This window comes from Aythya ferina (assembly GCF_964211825.1).
Source record: "Aythya ferina genome assembly, chromosome: 5".
In the NCBI taxonomy this organism is placed as follows: Eukaryota; Metazoa; Chordata; class Aves; order Anseriformes; family Anatidae; genus Aythya; species Aythya ferina.
This window is the reverse complement of record NC_140301.1, coordinates 57093176-57112482: the sequence shown is the minus strand read 5'-3', so window position 1 is coordinate 57112482 and position 19307 is coordinate 57093176. Positions and strand designations below refer to the sequence as shown.

At 39.3% G+C, this 19307-nt stretch overlaps 1 protein-coding gene across 1 annotated transcript in view; it reads left to right on the top strand.

Annotated features, from left to right (window-relative positions):
* The window catches only part of NUDT14 (nudix hydrolase 14), a 60802-nt gene extending 42686 nt beyond the window's left edge, over positions 1 to 18116 (top strand). Inside the window, exons 3-5 of the mRNA XM_084522278.1 lie at positions 145 to 209; positions 5031 to 5268; positions 16500 to 18116. Coding sequence (XP_084378404.1) covers positions 145 to 209; positions 5031 to 5268; positions 16500 to 16740 — 544 coding nt within the window. The 3' untranslated portion in view covers positions 16741 to 18116. The remainder of the gene's footprint in view (positions 1 to 144; positions 210 to 5030; positions 5269 to 16499) is intronic.
* The last annotated feature ends 1191 nt before the right edge of the window (positions 18117 to 19307 follow it).

Genomic DNA, 19307 nt, shown 5'->3' with positions numbered 1-19307 from the left:
AAGGATCTTGTTGCATTGTCTCTCTAGTAATAAATCTTCTATGTATTTATGTAGTTAAAATGAAATTCTCAAGATGTAAGTCTAATAGTGCTGCATTAATCCTTCATAAAGCATTGATCTTTTGTTTTTTATCTTCTTCCTCAGTGTGTCAATCCTGATCTTTAACACTTCTCGGCAGTGCTTTGTAGTGGTGAAGCAGTTCCGCCCAGGTAATCCTCTTTTTTTAGATTTACTTTTGCTCTCTTGTGAAGCAAGCTTTAAGGGTTTAGCAGTTAAAAGTTGGTGCATCTGTGGTGATAAAATCTTTGTTCTATATTCTGTTCTTTGTACGATAGCCCACACTTTTCAATAGGTTGGAATTCTTAACCAAGGAAATTTCCATTACAGATGAAACGAATGATGAGGGTAGCCTCACATTCTGCTTTTGGGCTTGTCATTGTCCTCTTTTGGATGAAATTTCAAACACCTCTATGATGATCATGCAATAAGTTGCCTTTATTTGAAGTTCCTTCTTTACCTATCTAGTATTTAGTTGGGGGCTTTTGTTCTGAACCACAATATTCCTTTTTTTTCTTAAATAAATAAAATCAGATTGTGTTATTGTGTGTTATATACCTGCAAATTTAAAATGGGAAAAATTCAGGACTGTTTATGCTAATGTTTCACTAATACATGGACAGTTTCATTTTATGAGATATTACAAATTTAAGTTAATATGCTGTATTTTTCAGTATTTTTGTCTTTTTTTTTTTTTTTTTTTTAATTCCAAGCAATATTTACTTTTTGGAAGTTAAAAATGAAATGCATATTGTTTGCATGCTAATTAAAAAATCACGAGATATTTCACTGACTGTTGCTAAGAAACCATTCCAAGACTGTTTATGGTAGACTTTATTGAAAACTTTCTAGGGTGGTGTCATGCTGTCCTTGCTTACCAACAGAGCTTGACAGGCTCTGTTTTGTGCAGCGCTGTTATAATAATAGTGTATATTTATCATGAAGCACTATGTTGGCTATTACACGGAGAGTTTGTTTATCTGTTTATCCATAGTTCAGTGCCTTTTATTTGCCAGCTGAATAAAATCGCTCATATAGCTGTTCATCAGTTTGAGGCAGTCTTAGGCAAAAGCCTACATGTATATGCATAAATATATATATATATATATATATATGTATGTATGTAATAGCAACACAGACAAGTCCATTATATCGTTTCCATGGAAATGTCAAATCTGCCTCAGCAGACTGGATTGTTCTTGGAGTTGAACTGTTCCAGAGGCTGGAGCTGTTCAGAATCCTGGCCATAGGGACCGGTGGTGGGTCAGACATCCCATAGCAGCCCCATGAATGCAACAATGCCTCTCCATGACTCACATCGCTATTATTACATTTCCATCGGCTGGTTATTGTCTGCCTAGGTGCCTGTTTCACAGAGCAGAAGCGAAGGCTAAGGCTTGCTCGCTGCTTGCCCCTGCCAAGGTCCCACCAGGCAGGCGGTAACGCCGCCCTTTTCTGGTGAGCAAACAGCTGCAGCTCAGGCACCAGGCGTGTCCCCTGCACGCCTGGTGGTGACATCTGTGCTCGCCTTTCCTTTGGGTGTGGTGTCACAGTCAGGTTTTCCCATTTAAGTCCGCGCTGCTTCTGCAGGCAGTTGTCCCTCTCCGTACGCACATTCCCACCCCGTTCCCTTTGGCGGCACCAGCCCTGATGCAGCCCCAGCAGAGGTCTGATACGGCTGCAGGCAGATAAGGTGGAGGGTTAGGCAGCTTATCTGACTGTCCTCAAAGATCTCATGGTGGCTTGAGGGGTGTCAGGAGCACACAACCTTGGTGAGGCACACAGGACTCTATTTTTCAGTGTACTGTAGACTTAAGCCACCTTGCATGGTCATAAAATGGGATATTTGGAAAGAACATGGAGAATGGAAAGTTACACGTATATCTCAGTAGTTTCCATATTAATTCCTCACACGTTACTTGCTGACCAAGGACTCAGACAATGCTCGTTATAGCAGTTAGATGACCACACACTCTCAATTATAATAAAATTGTATGTTCTGGGGTAAGGCTAGCCTTAGTACCTATGGACATGCGCCTTGGTTTTTTTCACTGTAAGAATAATTACCTTTTATTGGATTGTGATGTTTGTTTTTGCACTGACTCAAAGTAAGCAGTATCAAAGATTTGAGTCATAAGCCACATTCTGTTTCAGGAGATAGTAAACACTGGTGTAATCAAAGAGAAATCTGAAGTTTACATGCAAGCTATCACGTTCCCCAGTCAGCTGAACCCCACTAACCCCTCCAAGTACAGGCTGTTACTTTATTCTCTCTAGCAAGAGCAACAAATCCCTTTATGGATCATCTAAAAAGACTGCTCTGAATAGCTGTAACCATCTTATTCAACCAGTTTGGTGGAGCTGTCTTTCCCTTGTCCCCCACTTGCAGAAAGAAAGGCAAGTACTGCACTTCTGCCACAGTTTCCACTCTGGGACCCCTCATAGCTGAGCTGCTCCAGGGTAATTAGTCAAGATGCTCCTCATGGCACCGCTGCTGGTTGCATGCGTATATCGGATGATGGAGGAGGCTGCCTGGTGGTGAAGTGGCTCTGTCTGACTGAAGTAGCATAAGCCACCAGAAGACATGAGAGAGCAACCAGACATAGCACCAGTGTCCACGGTGGGCCACGGGGCTGGCAGCTGAGTCCTGGGTTCTGGTTTCTGCTGTCTGAACTCTTTATGTGTTTGCAGTAAGTTGACAACCTGTGATGAGAAAGAGGGAAGACCCAGGTTTACATCCGAAGAGCATGCCCTATCCAACAGACCACAGGCTGATGCTCCGTCCGTGGCTTTATGTCCCTTGGCGTGTCAGCCGTGCAGTCAGTTTTCCACCTGCAGGAGAGAGATGGGGGACTCCTCTGTTCCCTAATATTAGCAGGCAACTTGGCCTTCTAGGCTTTGCTTCTATATGAGAGAGAAATTGAGTCTGAACCTTTCCAGGAGTGGTGATAATGGATTCACACTTGATTCTGTAGTGAACACTCTCTAATTTTCGTACACTTCTAAAGAAGTGACGAGTACTGCTTGTTTTCTTCCTTATCTGCAGAGAAAAGCTGTTAGTGTGCTTTGAATGCTGGCATATTCAAGGGTTTTGCTCTGAGGAGGACTGCTCGACTGGGTCCTTCCAGGAATGTAACTTTGATCCACATGGAGCCCAGTTGTGCTGGGGGAGAAGGAGAATGGCAGGTGCCTGCTGGAATGACAGGATGGGTTTCAGGGATTCAGCAGGCTTGTAACAGAGAGTTACTGTAATCACAGTTTCATATTTCTGTTCCCACACTCTTACCTGCATCCTGGTTTGGTGCCTAAGTCCTCTACTGGAATGTGTGCTTTGTGCCTTTTTGTATTCGCTGATAAAGGCATGGCAGTACTGACAAGACAATACAATCTTCAGAGTATTCTGCTCATCTCAGCGAGATCCTGGAGGTAGTTGTCATTTGTGATAACTGCCATAGCTTTTAAAATATTTTTGGATTAACGACAATATTCACCTCTCAAGGATCTGTCCCTCAGGCTCTGCATGGACTACTTTTTTTTCCTCCTTACTGCGTTTTAAGGGGAAAATTGAGCTCTACCATGTCTTTCATCTAAAAACTGGAGGCTTTTTTCCTTAAATCCTTGCATCTCAAGGGCCTAGGTGTACCTACTGCAAACAGCTTTGAAGGTCTTGAGTTCTGGACAATGATGAATTTTTGGACACTCTTCTGCACTTCATGTTTCTATGTAGACTGACAGCTCCCATGAAGTGCTGGTCCACTGTACGACCCTTTTGAGCTGTCTTACAGAAGAAGCCTAGGCACCAATTTCTGGGATACAGAAAGTGCTTGAGAATTTGTCACTATGCTACTTTTATGCTACATTTCTTTAGGGATCTGATTGTGTACCACAGTTTTAAGAAATAATGAGCTAAATGCAGTAACTGGAAGAACAAAAGGTTGTCCATTGAACTTGAGCTCTTTTATATGCCAGCTGTAGAAGATTTAGAAGGGGAAATAAAGGGTGAGCTCATTTGAAAACCATGTTACACATACATGAAATATGGATGTAAAATATTTTAATGGAATAAAAATTGTTTCAAATTTTAAAATAGTTTTATTAAGGTTGTTTTATAACACCCTCATGGTAACCTTTCAAGAACAACAAGATGGTAGACATGCCATTTTAAATGGAATTATACCTGTAAATTAAAGTTACCATCATCTGGAATTATCAACAATGATTCTTTGTGTGTTTGCATCCAGTCCTGCAGTTCTAACTCAGGCAAAATTTCTGCTGACATCAGTGAGAGGTTTTGCTTAAATGAGGGCTAAAATCTGGCATTTGCACTTTCTTTAGGAGTCCATTACAGTGGCAGCTGTTTGTAGATTAATTCAAGAAGTCTTTTTCAAACTTCACACAGGAATCTGTGCAAGGAACTATATGTTCAAAAGAGGATTTTTTTTTTTTCAAACAAACATACATGCTTTTCATACCCTTTCTAAATAACAGCTGAGTTGACAGGCTGAAAGACTCATCATTGTGCACATGGTACATAATGTACAACCCAACTTTCCTGCAAAATAATTGCATAGTTTAAATTAAATCCTGATATCCACATTGCCCAGCAAATGGAAGCTGTTTGGAGCTTCTGGGATGTAGACTTCTTGGATGAACTAGCTTCCTATTTTTATTTTTATTTTTTTTAAAGGTGTGCATGATCTCATTCCAAATGATAAAAGCACAAATAGAGCTCAAAGAATAAATTTACAGAAGTGGCAAAATAACCTTTATTCTCTAAAGTTTTCAGTCCATTTTTAGTGTGTGATAATTTTAATAGATAATTCTACTGAATATTTGCTGCTCTTGATGCTCTGGTATCTGTAAATTCCCAGGCAAAATTCATATGTTATATATATATTTTTTTCCATTAATACAAATAAACTCAAAAAACACTTCATTTCTTTTCCTTTTTTTTTTTTTTTTTTTTTTTTTAGCTGTTTACATGTGCGAACTAGAAAGACATCATCCTGAGCTCTTTGAGAACCAGGACAAGGAGAGTTTATCTCGTGTAGAGGATCCCTTACCTGCTGCGGTAGGAGTGACTTATGAACTCTGTGCTGGCATTATAGACAAGCCAGACCTTTCTTTAGAAGAAATTGCATGCGAGGAGATCTTAGAAGAGTGTGGCTATCGTGTTCCCATTACAAACCTAAGGAAGATCACTTCTTACAGGTAAGTAACAGTAAGTAAAAATACTGCATTTTTTGTGTGTCGCAGATTTCTGAAGTGGCTTGAGTGTGAATTAATGTTCTAAGCAGTGTGTTGGAGAAGCACGGGCATCTGAAAGTATGTGTAAGGTGTAATTTTCAACAAGTAAAAGGAGTATTTATTAAGAATTTAGGAATTAAAAACTGATAATTACAGAATGGAATTCCAAGTAAGAATTCAACTATTGTGATTTATTCCAAAGGCTGTTAGAACTGGACAGAAGTAGCATTGGGCTCTTAAGAGCAGTTTGTTACAGCACTAGAAAACTGCCTGGCTTTTCTGTGCCAGGCTTGTTCTACCTCTGATTCTTACTGCACTGGTATAAGTTGCTCGTGATGGGCTCTTACATTCTATTAATATGAAATATGAGAACTTGTGCCATTTGGTCTCTTCATATATTTAGGGCATAATTAATGCTCCTTTTAATTGAATGGTAATTAATGTTATATATTAAGATTTTGCTGATTTGACTGTGGAGTTTTTTACATAATATTTGCTGCAGTATTTTAAATAGCTATTGAAATAGATTTGAACATGTTTTAAAATCTGTATTAGGAGTAAGAGGAAAAATACAAAAATATGAGTTACTTAAAAAAAGGAAAGAAAAGAAAAAAAAAAAAGCTCAGGAGAAACTTTGCATGCAGCTTTAATCCTGTTATATCTCCTTCCCAGCTTTCAGTACTGCTATCAGAAATGTATGTATCTTTGTATTTTACAGAGAAAGCAGCAGGTTTTTACTTTCTTCGTTTTGCTTGACATCTCCATTGAACTAGGCCCTGTCATTGGTTTTTAATTTGGGAATTGAATACAAATCCACAGCTGTCAATCCTGGCAAATGTTATTTCCTGCTGGATTAACGAGCAGTGCTTCTGTTGAGGGGAGGGGTGAATCACAGGAGCTGTCTCTTACAACTCCTTGAAACTAGATTGAGGGTTTGTTCTGCTGAAAGAAAAAGTGCCTTCCAGATTTCTGAGGAAAAGCTGTCTGTAGCATTTCATATGTTGGGTGACACTGATGGGCTGTAGCATACAGATATATACACATACCTACAGAATAGGAAGAGTAGAATATAATTTCTGTAGCTGTCAGTATAGAAGTTTAACTCAACAATAATGATTCTCAGCTTGCTAAAATAGCACACATTTTGGATTGGTAAGTGGCTTTTAATCTTATAGGTTGACTTTTTTTTAATTGCACTGAGACTTGCAAAGAGAGCGTACAACTGGAGTTTTCTCTGTTGAAACCCATGCAAAGGATGCTTAATATGTTAATCCCCCAGTCCTGCTTTGTCTATCTGGGCACAGCTTTCTGCCCACAGAGATCCATGCAGAAGTCAAAAGGCTCTGTATAGTATTTACTTTTTCAGATTAATGTGAAAGGTTGAATCATCAAAAATGATTTTTTTCAGTTTCTTTATTGGACTTACTGTGTTCTGTATTAAAATTTGATTCTAAATGTTATGGTCTCTCCATTAGCAATATCCTGTTATTTTTCCTTCAGCCAAAGACTGGTATCTGTTTGATACTTGAATTTGATGCAAAGAGAGGAAATAATTGGTCCCCCTAGACTCTGCTGAATACTTTTTTTTTTTTCCATAATGGCTATGGTACATATAAGAATTTCGGAGCTTTTTCGAAGTGTAACAGGTTTTTACAAATGGTTTATGCTGGTGTTACATTAGTGCCCCATGCATGTCATTAATAGTTAAAATGCATCATGCAATTCTTCTATTTTTATCTGTTATCCCAGTGATCTGTGTAATAGTAGCTCTATATTATTAATTGTTCCACTGCAGCAGGTCAGAGAAAAGCCTTAGCAAATGCAATTGGAAGGAATTTTGGGAGGATCTTGTCTAGACTGCTCCTCTTCCAAAGATCAGGATTTAAATAATTTCTGACAAATGTGCGTCTGTGCTTTCCTTAAAATCTAATCATTTCATAGCCTCTGCAAGCATTCTGTTCGAAGTGGCTAACTGTCCCTGCCATAAGCAAGTTTTTCCGCATATCTTGTCTGAATTTCCTGTTCTTCATTTCAAGTCTGTGATTTATTACCCTGTTCCCAGTGGATGTGAAGTACTTCTGCACCTTCCGTGCATTTATTTGAACAGGTCTCCTCTTGATTCTATTTTTGTCTATGAAAAGCTATCTTAGTTGATTTAAGCTTCTTTATAGACTATGTTTTTTTGATGTCTGATCATTCCTTCTGCTGTCCTCTGCCTTCTCTCCATCTGGTCTGCATCTTTCTTAAGAACATAGTGCCCAAAGTGGAGCACAGTATTTTAATAGAGGCTATACCAGTTTCAGATTGAGTGCAACCATTATTTCCCTAGTCGTACAGATGATTTTGTTTCTATGCTGTAGTAAGATGTCTTTTGCAGTTCCATTATGTTGTTGACTTTGGTCCATAATGCCTCTCTTATTTCAAAACTATTTTCTGCAGAAGTACTGGACTGTCATTCTTTGAATGCAGGGCTCTCTGTGTGCTTTTGTTACTCCTGCCTGCACACCAGACCTTTAACTTGTCTTTACTGAATTGCATCCCATTTTTTCAGACCAATTCTCCAAGTTGTTGGGATGATTTTGAATTTCAATATTATTCTCTAGCTTCTCACAAATAACCCATCCCAGCTTTGCTACCTGCAGTCACTCTTCCAACATGCAAGTCCTAAAACAAAATATTGATTCATACTGAATTGAGGATGATGCACAGTGGAATTTGTTTTGGTGTGTTTCCAATTCAGCAGTGATACCCACTCCATGAGTACCATTTTCATTCTAGATTTACACCAATTTCACAGTTTCTTCAATTTCTAACTATATCATGATTTTCTAGCATCTTAATGAAACAGTCATGTTAAATAAAATCCAAAGCCTTAAGAAATGGAAGTTATATTGTTTGTATTGATACTCCTACCCACAAGAGCTGTTATCCTACTGTAGCTGGAATTATTTGACTGCATATCATACATTCTTTACAAATCTGTTAGCTGTTCTTTTCTCGATGCAAAAAATGCCACACTGCGAATATTGATAAAATATAATGCAGAATTACCGAGTTAAGTCTATTAGATTTTTGTAGATAAAAGCTGAGAATTGCATGCAGTGAGAAGGCTTTCATACACGCAGGAGCTTCTGTGATACATCCTTTGCTCTGAAAGCAAGGAGTTGTCCTGTATGCCTAATGACACCCATTTCTAGAATCCTGGTAATGAGAAGGAAATTGCCTGACTTGAATAAAAGCAGACCTGGCAAAAGGATATGGAAAGCAGAAGACACAACAAATGTAAAGGGAGAAGCAGTTTTGGCCAGAACAGTAAATACAGTTCTGTGGCTAATGGATGGAGAAGGGGAGGGACATGGACAGTGCATGGGGAGAACTTAGACTAGGGGGAAAAATGGAATAGAAGTTCCTCAATTATAAATGAGAAGAAGAGATGAAGCGACAATGCAGGGAAAGAACATGGACTGAAAAGGAAATGGACTCAGGAAAAGTACAATCATTGTGGTGGAGAGGAATTCGTTTAAAGACATGTGGAAAGTTCCTAAACTTTAAGCAGAACTTCTCTCTGTTCTCAAGAATTGGGTGCAGTAAAGACTGAAGGTAATCTGAAAATAGCATTTTCTTCATATTTATTACCAGGGTCTGCAGTAGTGTTTTTAGAGGATTTATTATTATTGTTATTGTTATTGTTGTTGTTATTATTATTATTATTAAAGTTTCTCAGCTAACTGAAAAAGTTTATTATACTGCTACAGATATTTCAAAAGCATTTACAAATGAGCTATTGGACTCCATTTTTAAGCTCTGTCAAAGCTCCTGTGACATGATACTAATCAGATAGAAGTCAGGCACTGAATTAAGCAGAAACATAATTACCTTGAATGATCCACAGAGTAGCTTGAGTCGGTGAGAAAGCCAGGAATTGAGAATTTACACTATTTGAGCAAGAGTCTTTGGAACAAATTGTTCCAACAACAAGGACACAGCATGCTGTGGCTGAACGAAGGAGACTGGATTGGAAGCAGAGCATAAGAATGACAAATATATTAAGAGGGGCTTGATTGCAGGAAATCAAAGGACTTGTATTTTTGAAAATCAGAAACATCTGATTTTATGATAGAATTACGCCAGCCAGAAACTAGATTTGAATGTACGTGGTTCACCTCTGTAGATGGAGGCAGGAATCATTCTGAAAAATACGTTATAGTTTTCACCCTTGTGATGAGTTTCCTCTTCTCAGTATGGCTGCAAAAATTGCTACATTTGTGACTGGCACAAAGTGAGTAGCCTCATTTTGCCACTACAGTAATCTTTTTTTTTCTTTTTTTTTTTTTTTTCTGTTCTGTCAGCAACTAATCCACTTTTGGAGACTTCATTTTCCGTCGTGATAGTTTTGACACCTAGCGTTGTGTTGAGTTCTAGTCAGCTATGTGTATGGCTTCAAGTCAAAAATTGAATGGATGGTAGGTGCTAATTCTGCTGTGTAACTGTAAACTGGGGCTTCGTGAAAATGGTTGTCAGTGAAATTATTCATTTTTAAAAGCTCTAAAATGAATCTGTGAGCTTTCATATGGTTTTGGTTTCTTAAAAGCAAAAATTTGAAAGTGAACTAGCCTTACTCGTGTATCAGATAAAACAAATTTTCTTTCTGTCATCGTATCCCAGCAGTTTTTGGTTTGAATCCCATGTGGAATTTAGCTTTGAGTTAGTTTCTTATGTTGAAATATTTCCAGCTATCTTCCTTGGGACTTGTTTCATTACAAGACAGAGACAGATAAATATGTTGTTGTTGTTATTACTAAATATGTTGTTATAATAATACTTACAGTATTTTCTTCTAGTTCTCAAAATGTTTGGTCATCTTGAGGAGTATTTTAAAAATTATTTGGACCTTGATAATATGTTAGATCATCAGGAAAAAGGTTACTTAGAGCTTCTGGTTCATCTTCCTTTCCTCTTCATCCCATCTTCATTTTCTCTCAGTGGTTGTACAAAATCTTGGGATATGAATTGGATACAATAGGATCTGCAGGTTCCCAGCCCTGCTGTAAAAAATTCAGATGGATTAGTTTAAGGGCCTACCTATATTAACATAGGTACTTACTTTAATCTTCCTACATTTGAATTTTTTCCAAAAGTACACAACAAAGGAGGGTATTCACAGAATTAATATTGGATGTTCCAATTACCGTGCTACGGCTATTAGTCCCTGTGCAATGAGGTAAAAATGGTTTGTATTCACAGGTTATTATGTAGAAAGAATAACGGCCTTCAAAATGCTGGAGTGCATTATAATTAGAAAGATCACCTGCTAGTACACCTGTTGGGTGATGGCATAATGTAATATAATTTTATGTTAATTACTTCTCTGCTTTTTCCCTGCACCTGCTGCTTATAATGTCAGAACTGTACAAAGGTCCTAAGAAGTGACAATAGGAGCTGGATGTCAATGTTCATCAGTTTACATGGGGCATGCCTAAATAGATCTTGATCAGAGATTTGTGTCACATTTATATGTAAACTTGAACTATGAATTCACTATATATCCAAATACTGCATCCAAAGGGTTAACATTTTATAAATAGATATATGGCATTAAGGGTTTTCACATTTACTACGTGATATTAAAACCAAAACATGTATTTCTATGTTAATAGGAGCACATAAAACTAGTTTTATATAATTTATTAAATATTAAAAGATGAGAGATTTAACTTTTAATTACTGTCTGTCAGAAATCTGAGTTTAACTAATACATCTTCCCAATCACAATTTAGTTTATTTGTTCCCCACATTTCAGCAGAGGAGCACAGTATGAATCCTGTTTATTTTGCTGTAGATGTTTGTCTGTTCCTTCACATTAAAATATTGAATGTAAAGTTTGATTTGCATAAATGAGTACCTGGACATGAGAAAAGGGGAAGTAAAACTGGAGTACACACTTTGAATTTTGACCCTGCTTACAAATGTGCATGTGTGTGTACACAAGAATTTGAAGCTGAAACTCTTTGTTAATGAGCATAGGCACTCATAGGAGGTGGACTCAATCTCTTGTAGCTTGTGGGAACTACTAAACATTTTTTTTTAAAGCACTATGATTCTGCCACCCAACTCTAATCAAATTATATATTTTATGCTTAGGAACTTAGACTTGAGGAATGAAAAGTCCTGTGTTGTGAGCTCTGGTTCAGGTGCTGCATATTTCCTCATCTATTTGATGAAAGGGAAAAGCTAAACAAAGACTTTGTGATAGCTGCTATTGCTGTGCTTCAAAGCCAGATTGCAGTGACAATCTGCCTCTTGTGTTTCCCTGGTCTAAGAGGGAAGTAGAGATAAAACACCCTCCTTACAGCCTTGTCCTGCCAGCCAGTCCCACCCCTGGGCAGGAGGTGAGGAAAAGCACTTTGCAGAACTGCATCTCTGTTGTGCTCTTGCCTACAAGTGTATTGCCCACAGGTTCATAAGCATGATTTGATCCCAGTATTTGGGTATTTTATTAAAGTGAAATGTGGAACAGCAGCACACAGTCTGGTTTGGTGCGTTAAACCTAAATTGAAGTTACTGTTGTGATGAAAACCATACGGCTTTGGTATCCTCAGTTTGATGTGCTTACATTCTTAGACTTGCTACTGTCAAAGGTAGTAGAGGTTTCTTACCATCTTTGAAGCAATGCTTAAAGTTTATTGCTAAAGATTTTAATTTTAAGTCTATCTGTCGAGGTTACAGGGTTTGTGACCTTAAGCCCTAATGATTTGACAAAGGGTCTCTGTCAGCCACGTAGCTGTTAATTGAAGTAACTACGAACTTCTCAGAGTATCCTCATGAGAAAGGGACGAGTAAATCAGAGCTGTGTTTTGTATAGATCATTTGCATTTGTCCCACAGTGGTAAATGAGAGGCAGGCACATCAAAATACATCTGGAACAGCGAGCCGAGTCAAGCCAGGTGAGGTAGGTCTGGGTCAGTACGAGCCATGCCATGCCTGATCCGGGCAGCTCGGTGCTATGCCTGCGGAGTGAGGCTGAAGCTTGAAGTCCTGCTGTGGGGCAGTGCGGCGAGTTCAGACCCTGCTTGCCCTCCCCCAGAGCAGGTCCCAGTGTGCTGGAAGGGGGGACACCTTCGTCAGGGGGTGGTTTTCCCAGGGTGAAACTCATCACTTGCGGTCTGTGTGTGCTGACCCCTGTGATTTTCACAGATGCAAAGCTAATGAATATAGTTGTAATCTGTTAATAGGTGACTCATTTTAGACCAAAAGCATTTTATTTGTAGTGTGAAATACTAGGGAAAAGAAAAACATATGTCACAGACTCAGGGTAGAGGAAGAAGGTAGCAGTAAGCAGAAGTAATGAAAACATGAATAAAGGCACATCAGCGTTCCTTAAACAAAGGGCTCAGAAAGTGCAAATAATTGTGCAAAAGCGTAGGAAGTTTCTCATGGCAGATAAACCTGAAAGCACACTGAAAACATAATTGTAGCCTGTTGCCTCTTTAGCAGGCAGACTCACTTTCTCTCACTCCCCTCTCTTCCTCCCTCTGCTGAAATGTATACACATTTTCAAAAGTATATTTTAAAACACGTTATTACTTCATCCAGATGGAGACTTAGATTGGCTTCAAAGCAACAGACCTGCTAACTTTTCATTTCTATAAAAACCAAAGGTACTAAGACAAGTGGATTGGCAATAGCACTGGGGTTTGGTTTTTGTTGTTGTTTTTGACAATTTTCTAAGGACAGGCAGAATCTAGAAATACCTAAGGGTCTGGAAATGTGAAAGACAGCAGTAGGCAATATTGGAGAATATTTAGTAAAGGGCATTCCGCATAGGTCCATGCAAAAAGTAGCAGAGTAAGCCAAAGTATTTAGATTAAGAAATATTAAATAGAAAAGTCTTTTTTTATGCATTACAGGATGTTCCTGTGTCAACCTATTACTGAAGAGGTTGAACTAGTCATGTAGTTAGACAGCAAATGCAGTGAATATGTGCATAAATAATGTAATACACCAGTCTCCAAAGTTACCGATCTAAATAGTGAGGGGATTATAAGTAGTCTTAGAAATGTCAAGTGTGCTGTTCTGGGGCAAAAGTAGAATAGAATAGCATGAATATTAATACCAGCACTCTGATTTTATTCAAAGCTCATTTGGAAGTTCTTACTAGCCTCTAATGCATAACACACAGCAAAGTTGTGCCAGAAGAAGGTAGGTAATCAAATAGAAAGGATGAACATGTGGCTGTGTCCTGTCTTGATTATGTATTATTGCAAATTTTTCATTGATTTCCATGGCAAATGATATGCCAGCATGCATGGAGAAACCCCACTTGAACCGGCTATAACTCTGGGCATCGTAACAAAGAAAGACTTTGATGTCCAGTGCTTTCATCTTTTAAAGTGTATTCAGTACAGTAGCCACTCTTGGTGTGTTCAGTCCATAAGAAAAGAAATGCTGATTTATTATAAGTGTCATATAAGTAAATAACACGATGAAATAACAGCATATGGAAATCACTCGGTGCTGTCTGAGCTAGAGTGACAAGAAACTGAGTCTTAAGGTATAGCCACACAGCAAGCATTTGTCTTTTACTTTAAAGAAAAGATGTGTGGCAAGTGAACTCCTGTGATTTCCACAGCTGCAGCTATTTCCTAAGTAAATTGTCACAGGTGGTATAGCAGGAGATTATACTGTAAATACGCAAGCTAGAAAGTTCTGATAGAAGGGCTTCTTCAATAAAGTCTCTATTTTTTTTATATAGCCTTTGCCTAATATCAAGTGGACGTGGGCATAAGTCCATTTAAGAGCATCTTCATTCTCCAGGTGGGGCACCCCAGATGAAGTTCAGATTTGACACTTAGCAGAAATAATGTAACATTAAATGTATTGTGCACAGTCCTGTCCTTTTTTGTAGTACCTGTAGAGACTAGCAAGCTGCATTCTCTGTGTTGGAAATTTTGCAGTATAAATTAACATTTGCTTTTTATTTCTTAGTATCAGTTACCAAAGAACAATTGCTGAACCCCAGGCTTCCTATGTTTATTTTACTACTAAAAATGCAATTCTTGCAGAAACAATAGAAGAAAAAGTATCGCTGTATAGAAAGGAAAACAGATCTGGCTCTCCAGCTGATTAAGAAAAATAAAATCCTTTCTGACTTCTCACATAAGAAAAGAAGGAAAAGAGCCAAAAAGTGAACAAACACTGTACTATTTCATCAAAATATGTACTGTCAGTGAGGCTCCTTGCATGGGCAGAACTCCAGTAGTGAGGAATGGGCAGCACATGGTTCAGCAGCCAGTGGCAGATAACAAGGTGAATAAGCTGGGGCAGATCGCTCACTGAATGACCAGAGCGTAAATGGCCAGCAGTGATGAGCTCTGAAAGGGATCTGTCTGCTCCTCATCGGTATTTCCAGTGTTTCTCTTTAATATTATATATTACTGCTTGATAATATCAAGAAAATGTGTTGTGTTTAAACACAGGGAGAATGCGGTAAAGTGTGCTGTCACCACAACAGCAGAGAGGACCGATCGGACATCAGCATAAAAAATGGCATTCCAACTGCTGGAAGCTGGTTGCTGATAGCAACTTGAGGAAAGATGAGTCTACCTTACTTTTGTACTGAGGTTAGGACAATTAAGCCAGCACGGTGGGCCCAGTGTGTAACTCCTGCTGCTTTCAGAGACTGCAGTTTGTGCCGTCGGGTCTTTGGTCATGGCAGGATGAGTGGCGGCATGGCTGATAGATGGCATTGCTCTGCCAGGCAGCTTCCCCTAAGAGCAGGGGAAAGGGAGCATGGCACAGGGCAGAGAGTGTGTATCAAAAAAGTACTACAAACACTGAACTATAGTGATGAGCCCAGAATAAAAGAAATCACATATCAGCCTTTATTCTAAGTTCATGGAAGTGTGGAAGATGCTTAAGTTTCTCTAGCACTTCTTAGAAATAGAGGAACGATCTTGGAGGGGTGAAATGCCTTGCCCAAAGTCACTGAGTGCATCAGTAGTGGTTTTAGGAAAATAATTCACTTTTTCACTCCCTATTCTATGTTTAAAAAAGGAGGTGTATATTGGTGTAAGGAATCAACTTCAATAATCACTATTAATTGACCAAACAGAATAATTGTCAGCATTCATAGCAAATTGAGAGACAAATGATGACCTTCTGGTATAGAGGTATTTATGTTGGATTAGCTGGGGGACCTAGTTGACTGGTGATTGGGTAAGCGCGGATGTACACTTTAGGATTATAACATTGCTACAAATCTTAGAATCCTCGGAGTGTGTAATAATTTAGAGGCTAATTTTTCAGCTTTCTCTAAGGCCTGATTGATAGCTTCAGTGAACTTTGGATCCATCTTCAATATGAGAAGTCACTTGTAATTATACAAAATGAGGAAGTTGCAATTACAAAGCGATTTTTTTTTGGAAGGACTAAATGAGTGGATTATGTGCTCATCCCTTATTTAAAATATCTAAATGAAATTGTCCAAAGGAAATAGAGGATTAACAAATAAGTATAATGCACAGCAAGTGGTCTAACTGAAGAAAGACTACATAATCTAAAATAACTAAATCCACTGTAATAAATTTAGCAGGGAGACTGAATTATTTCAGATACATGCGTGCTTACGGTGGTCCATTTGGGTCAAGGCTAAAGTTCAGGAAGGATAGAGAAAGACTCTCAGGCTGCCTTTCTATTCCTGTATCTATCTATTCCATGAGTAGAGGCCTCCAGCTGTGAATGGACGTAATCTTCTTAAGTAAAAACTCTAAATATTTGCGTAAAAACAAGTAAACGAATGTAGCATAATAGCATACAGATACACTGAGGAGCTTAATTCTGTTGTTTGTAGATCTCTGGTGCAGTTCTGTTCTCACCAAGATCAACTGAAAAAAACTTCTGTTGACTTCAAGTATATGTGTAACAACTGTTCATCAATTTCAAAAAAAGTTTATCATCTTCCCTCAAGCTAACATTTTCCCAAAGTTGCAGAATGTATTTGAAGACAGAAGCATTTCATATGCAGCTGTTTTCAAAAGTGTTGATATTTCAGCATGAAAGTTGCAAGCAATTACATTAACAGAGGGTAAGGACGTATTTTGGCATTGCTTAGGGACGCAAGTTAAGGATCAAGGTTTCCAGGTTCCTAGCTACCATATTTTTATCTAAAACCAACTTTCCTCTCTGCTTTTTTCCAGGTCTGGAGTTGGTGTGACAGGTTCTAGGCAAACGTTATTTTATGCAGAAGTAACAGACCAGATGAGAACTGGTGAAGGAGGTGGCCAGCCTGAGGAAGGAGAGCTGATTGAAGTTGTAGAAATACCTTTAGAAGACTCCATGAAGTTTGCTTATGATGAGACTTTCCCGAAGACAATGGGTGTTATCTTCAGCTTCATGTGGTTCCAAACCAACATAGCACCCAAGCTGCCAAAAAAATAAGATCAAAGCACTGTGACTTTCAGAGAAGATTTCTTGCTGGTTGTGGGTACAAAAAAAACTGCCTTGATCAACTCAACTCACCACAGAGTTCTCAAATGTTTCTCAAAATAAATTTGGAAGTGAAATCTGAAGTAAAATCCTCACCCAATTTCCATCATTAGCAGAACAGTAGTGGGTGTCTCTGGGACCAGGGTTTGCCTCTGAGAGGCAAATGTTGATTCTCACTCAACAGCTAATAAATGTGCCCTCTTTTCATGGCAATGCTCTACCACTATTTTGAAGAGATACTCAGGGCCTCGGTGCAGCTGCTATACCAACCTGTTGCTGCTGTCTGTAGGGTCTGGTAGCCGTGTATTCACTCTAGTTCTCATGGATGTTTCTCCTAATATTTTTTCTTGGGGGGGGGAGGAAGCCAACTGTAGTAGTTACAGATACCCTAACTATGTTGTTGAGCTAAGCACAGCTTCCAGGGAGCAGCTTTCTCTGTGATGTGTAGCTCCCGTACCAGAGAGAAAACATTTGCATTTCTGAACATGCAAACCTTTATTTCATAAGCAAACATGCCTGTAAATCCTTCTGCTAATGTGTCATTCGGACAATAGCCCAGCTGTAAGGCTATGTACTTCCCTTCGCGCCCGCTAGAATGCTGAGCAGCCGGGATGGGGATGAATGATGGGGGCTGCGACTGGAACACATGCTTCTTTGTTTGTTGTATGGATAATAGTTGCTTAATTAGATCAAACTTTGTCATCTAGAGCAGGACTTGAGTAGCCAAATTCTTTTCATTTGACTCCGAGGTGACTAATACAAGTGATTTCTCGGAGGTGCTCTGTGGTCTCGGATTCCTTGTAGCCAAAATGGGAAGAACGGGACCTACCTCTTAGATAGTGCTCCTTGAAATCCAACCATCGGAATTGCTTTAATGAGAGGCTTTATCATCATTTGTGCAGTTTATGTCGAAGGCCGTGCATCCTGCACAGACACACTGAGCAACGCAATTTGATTTAATAAAGTGGTCTAATTAGAACGTATATTATTCTATCAGCATGGTTTAGATGTGGACGATTTGTCATGTGAAAAACTGTTAATAGCATGAATGAGAGAGAATCAAGTCTGGACATTTAATTATGCAGTTGTTTATGCAATTCATTGAGTTAATGTTAATTAAGATGACTACATTATCTGTGCTTGTAGGACTACAAGGTATTTTTAGAAGCCGAGCACCAGGAATGCGCAAACTTTCACACAGCGGCTGGGATAAACGCAGCGCGGATCAGCTGGAAGCGATTGTGTCCGCCAGGTGATTTGAAATTGCTGCTGATCTAAATCGGTGTTTAAGAAATAAATGCATAAATAAAAAGCCTTTAAAACTGGTACTTGCTTGTTCTGCTGAGAGGGAGGAAAGCTCTTTGGAGAGTCACTGGAGAAGGAGCAGTTCGACACCTCTTACGAGAGTGCAGACACATTCACAGAACTGTGCCTGGTCTGCAGAGCCAACAGCTGAGTTATTGTGAAAAGTAAATAAATCTCGTCTGTCTGAGGTATTTACATTAGAAGGTGTTTTAGGGTGGGGTCTCTGCTGCTCTGCATCCTTACAGGGCTCAGTACCATGTGTCCTGATTGCTGCTGAGGCGTTTAAAAGCTAGTAGAATATAGATGATAAATAATGTCCTGCCTCCCAAGTGCATGTGTGTGTGTTGGGTATGAGTGAAGGCCCTGCTGGATTTGCCAAAATCCAGCACAAACTGCAGCTGCTGGGCAGCAGAAGGCTGTTCCCCATCACCAGAGCAGTCCGTCCCGCCCCTGGATGCAGTCATCAGACAGAAGCAACGCAATGTGATGCACACAGAGCACGGTTGTGCCTGGTGTTGGGCTGTGCAGTATCAAATACAAAAGTATTGACATCCTTTTCCTTCTTCCCTGTCAGTTTTGGTGGTGATTTTTGTAAGTAGTTAGGAAGGTTTGAAAATGCAGGAGAAAGGGTTTGAACTTTTTTTCCAAATGGAAGATGATTCATATATATAAAAATACAACCAGGGCAATTCAGATACCACTTCTCTCATCAGGGCTCATTTCAAAGATCATAATTAGAGCAAATCTGATATACATCAGCCAAGCCCAGGCAGGAGAAAAGTGCTTCTAATGGAATCTTGAAATCACGTCTGCCTTTTAGATACATCCTTCAGACGTGCCACCACACATGTATATGGCCGTGGAGAGCCTGCAGTTTGGAATAAAACAGAGTCCCCATTTTGCAGGATGGCTGAGGTCGGAAGGGACATCTGGAGGGCACCTGGTCCAGCCCCCTGCTCAAGCAGGGTCCCCTAGCACAGGGTTGTGCCTAGGTGGCTTTTAAATATATCCAGGGAAGGAGACTCCACGACCTCTCTGGGCATCCTGCACCAGTACTCAGTCATCCTTGCAGGAAAGAAACATTTTGTTGTGTTCAGATGGAGCCTCCTGTGTTCTGGTTTGTGCCTGTTGCCTCTCATCTGACTGCTGGGCAACGCTGAGAAGAGTCCGGCCCCATCCCTGTGACATCCTCCCTTCAGAAACTTGCACGTTGA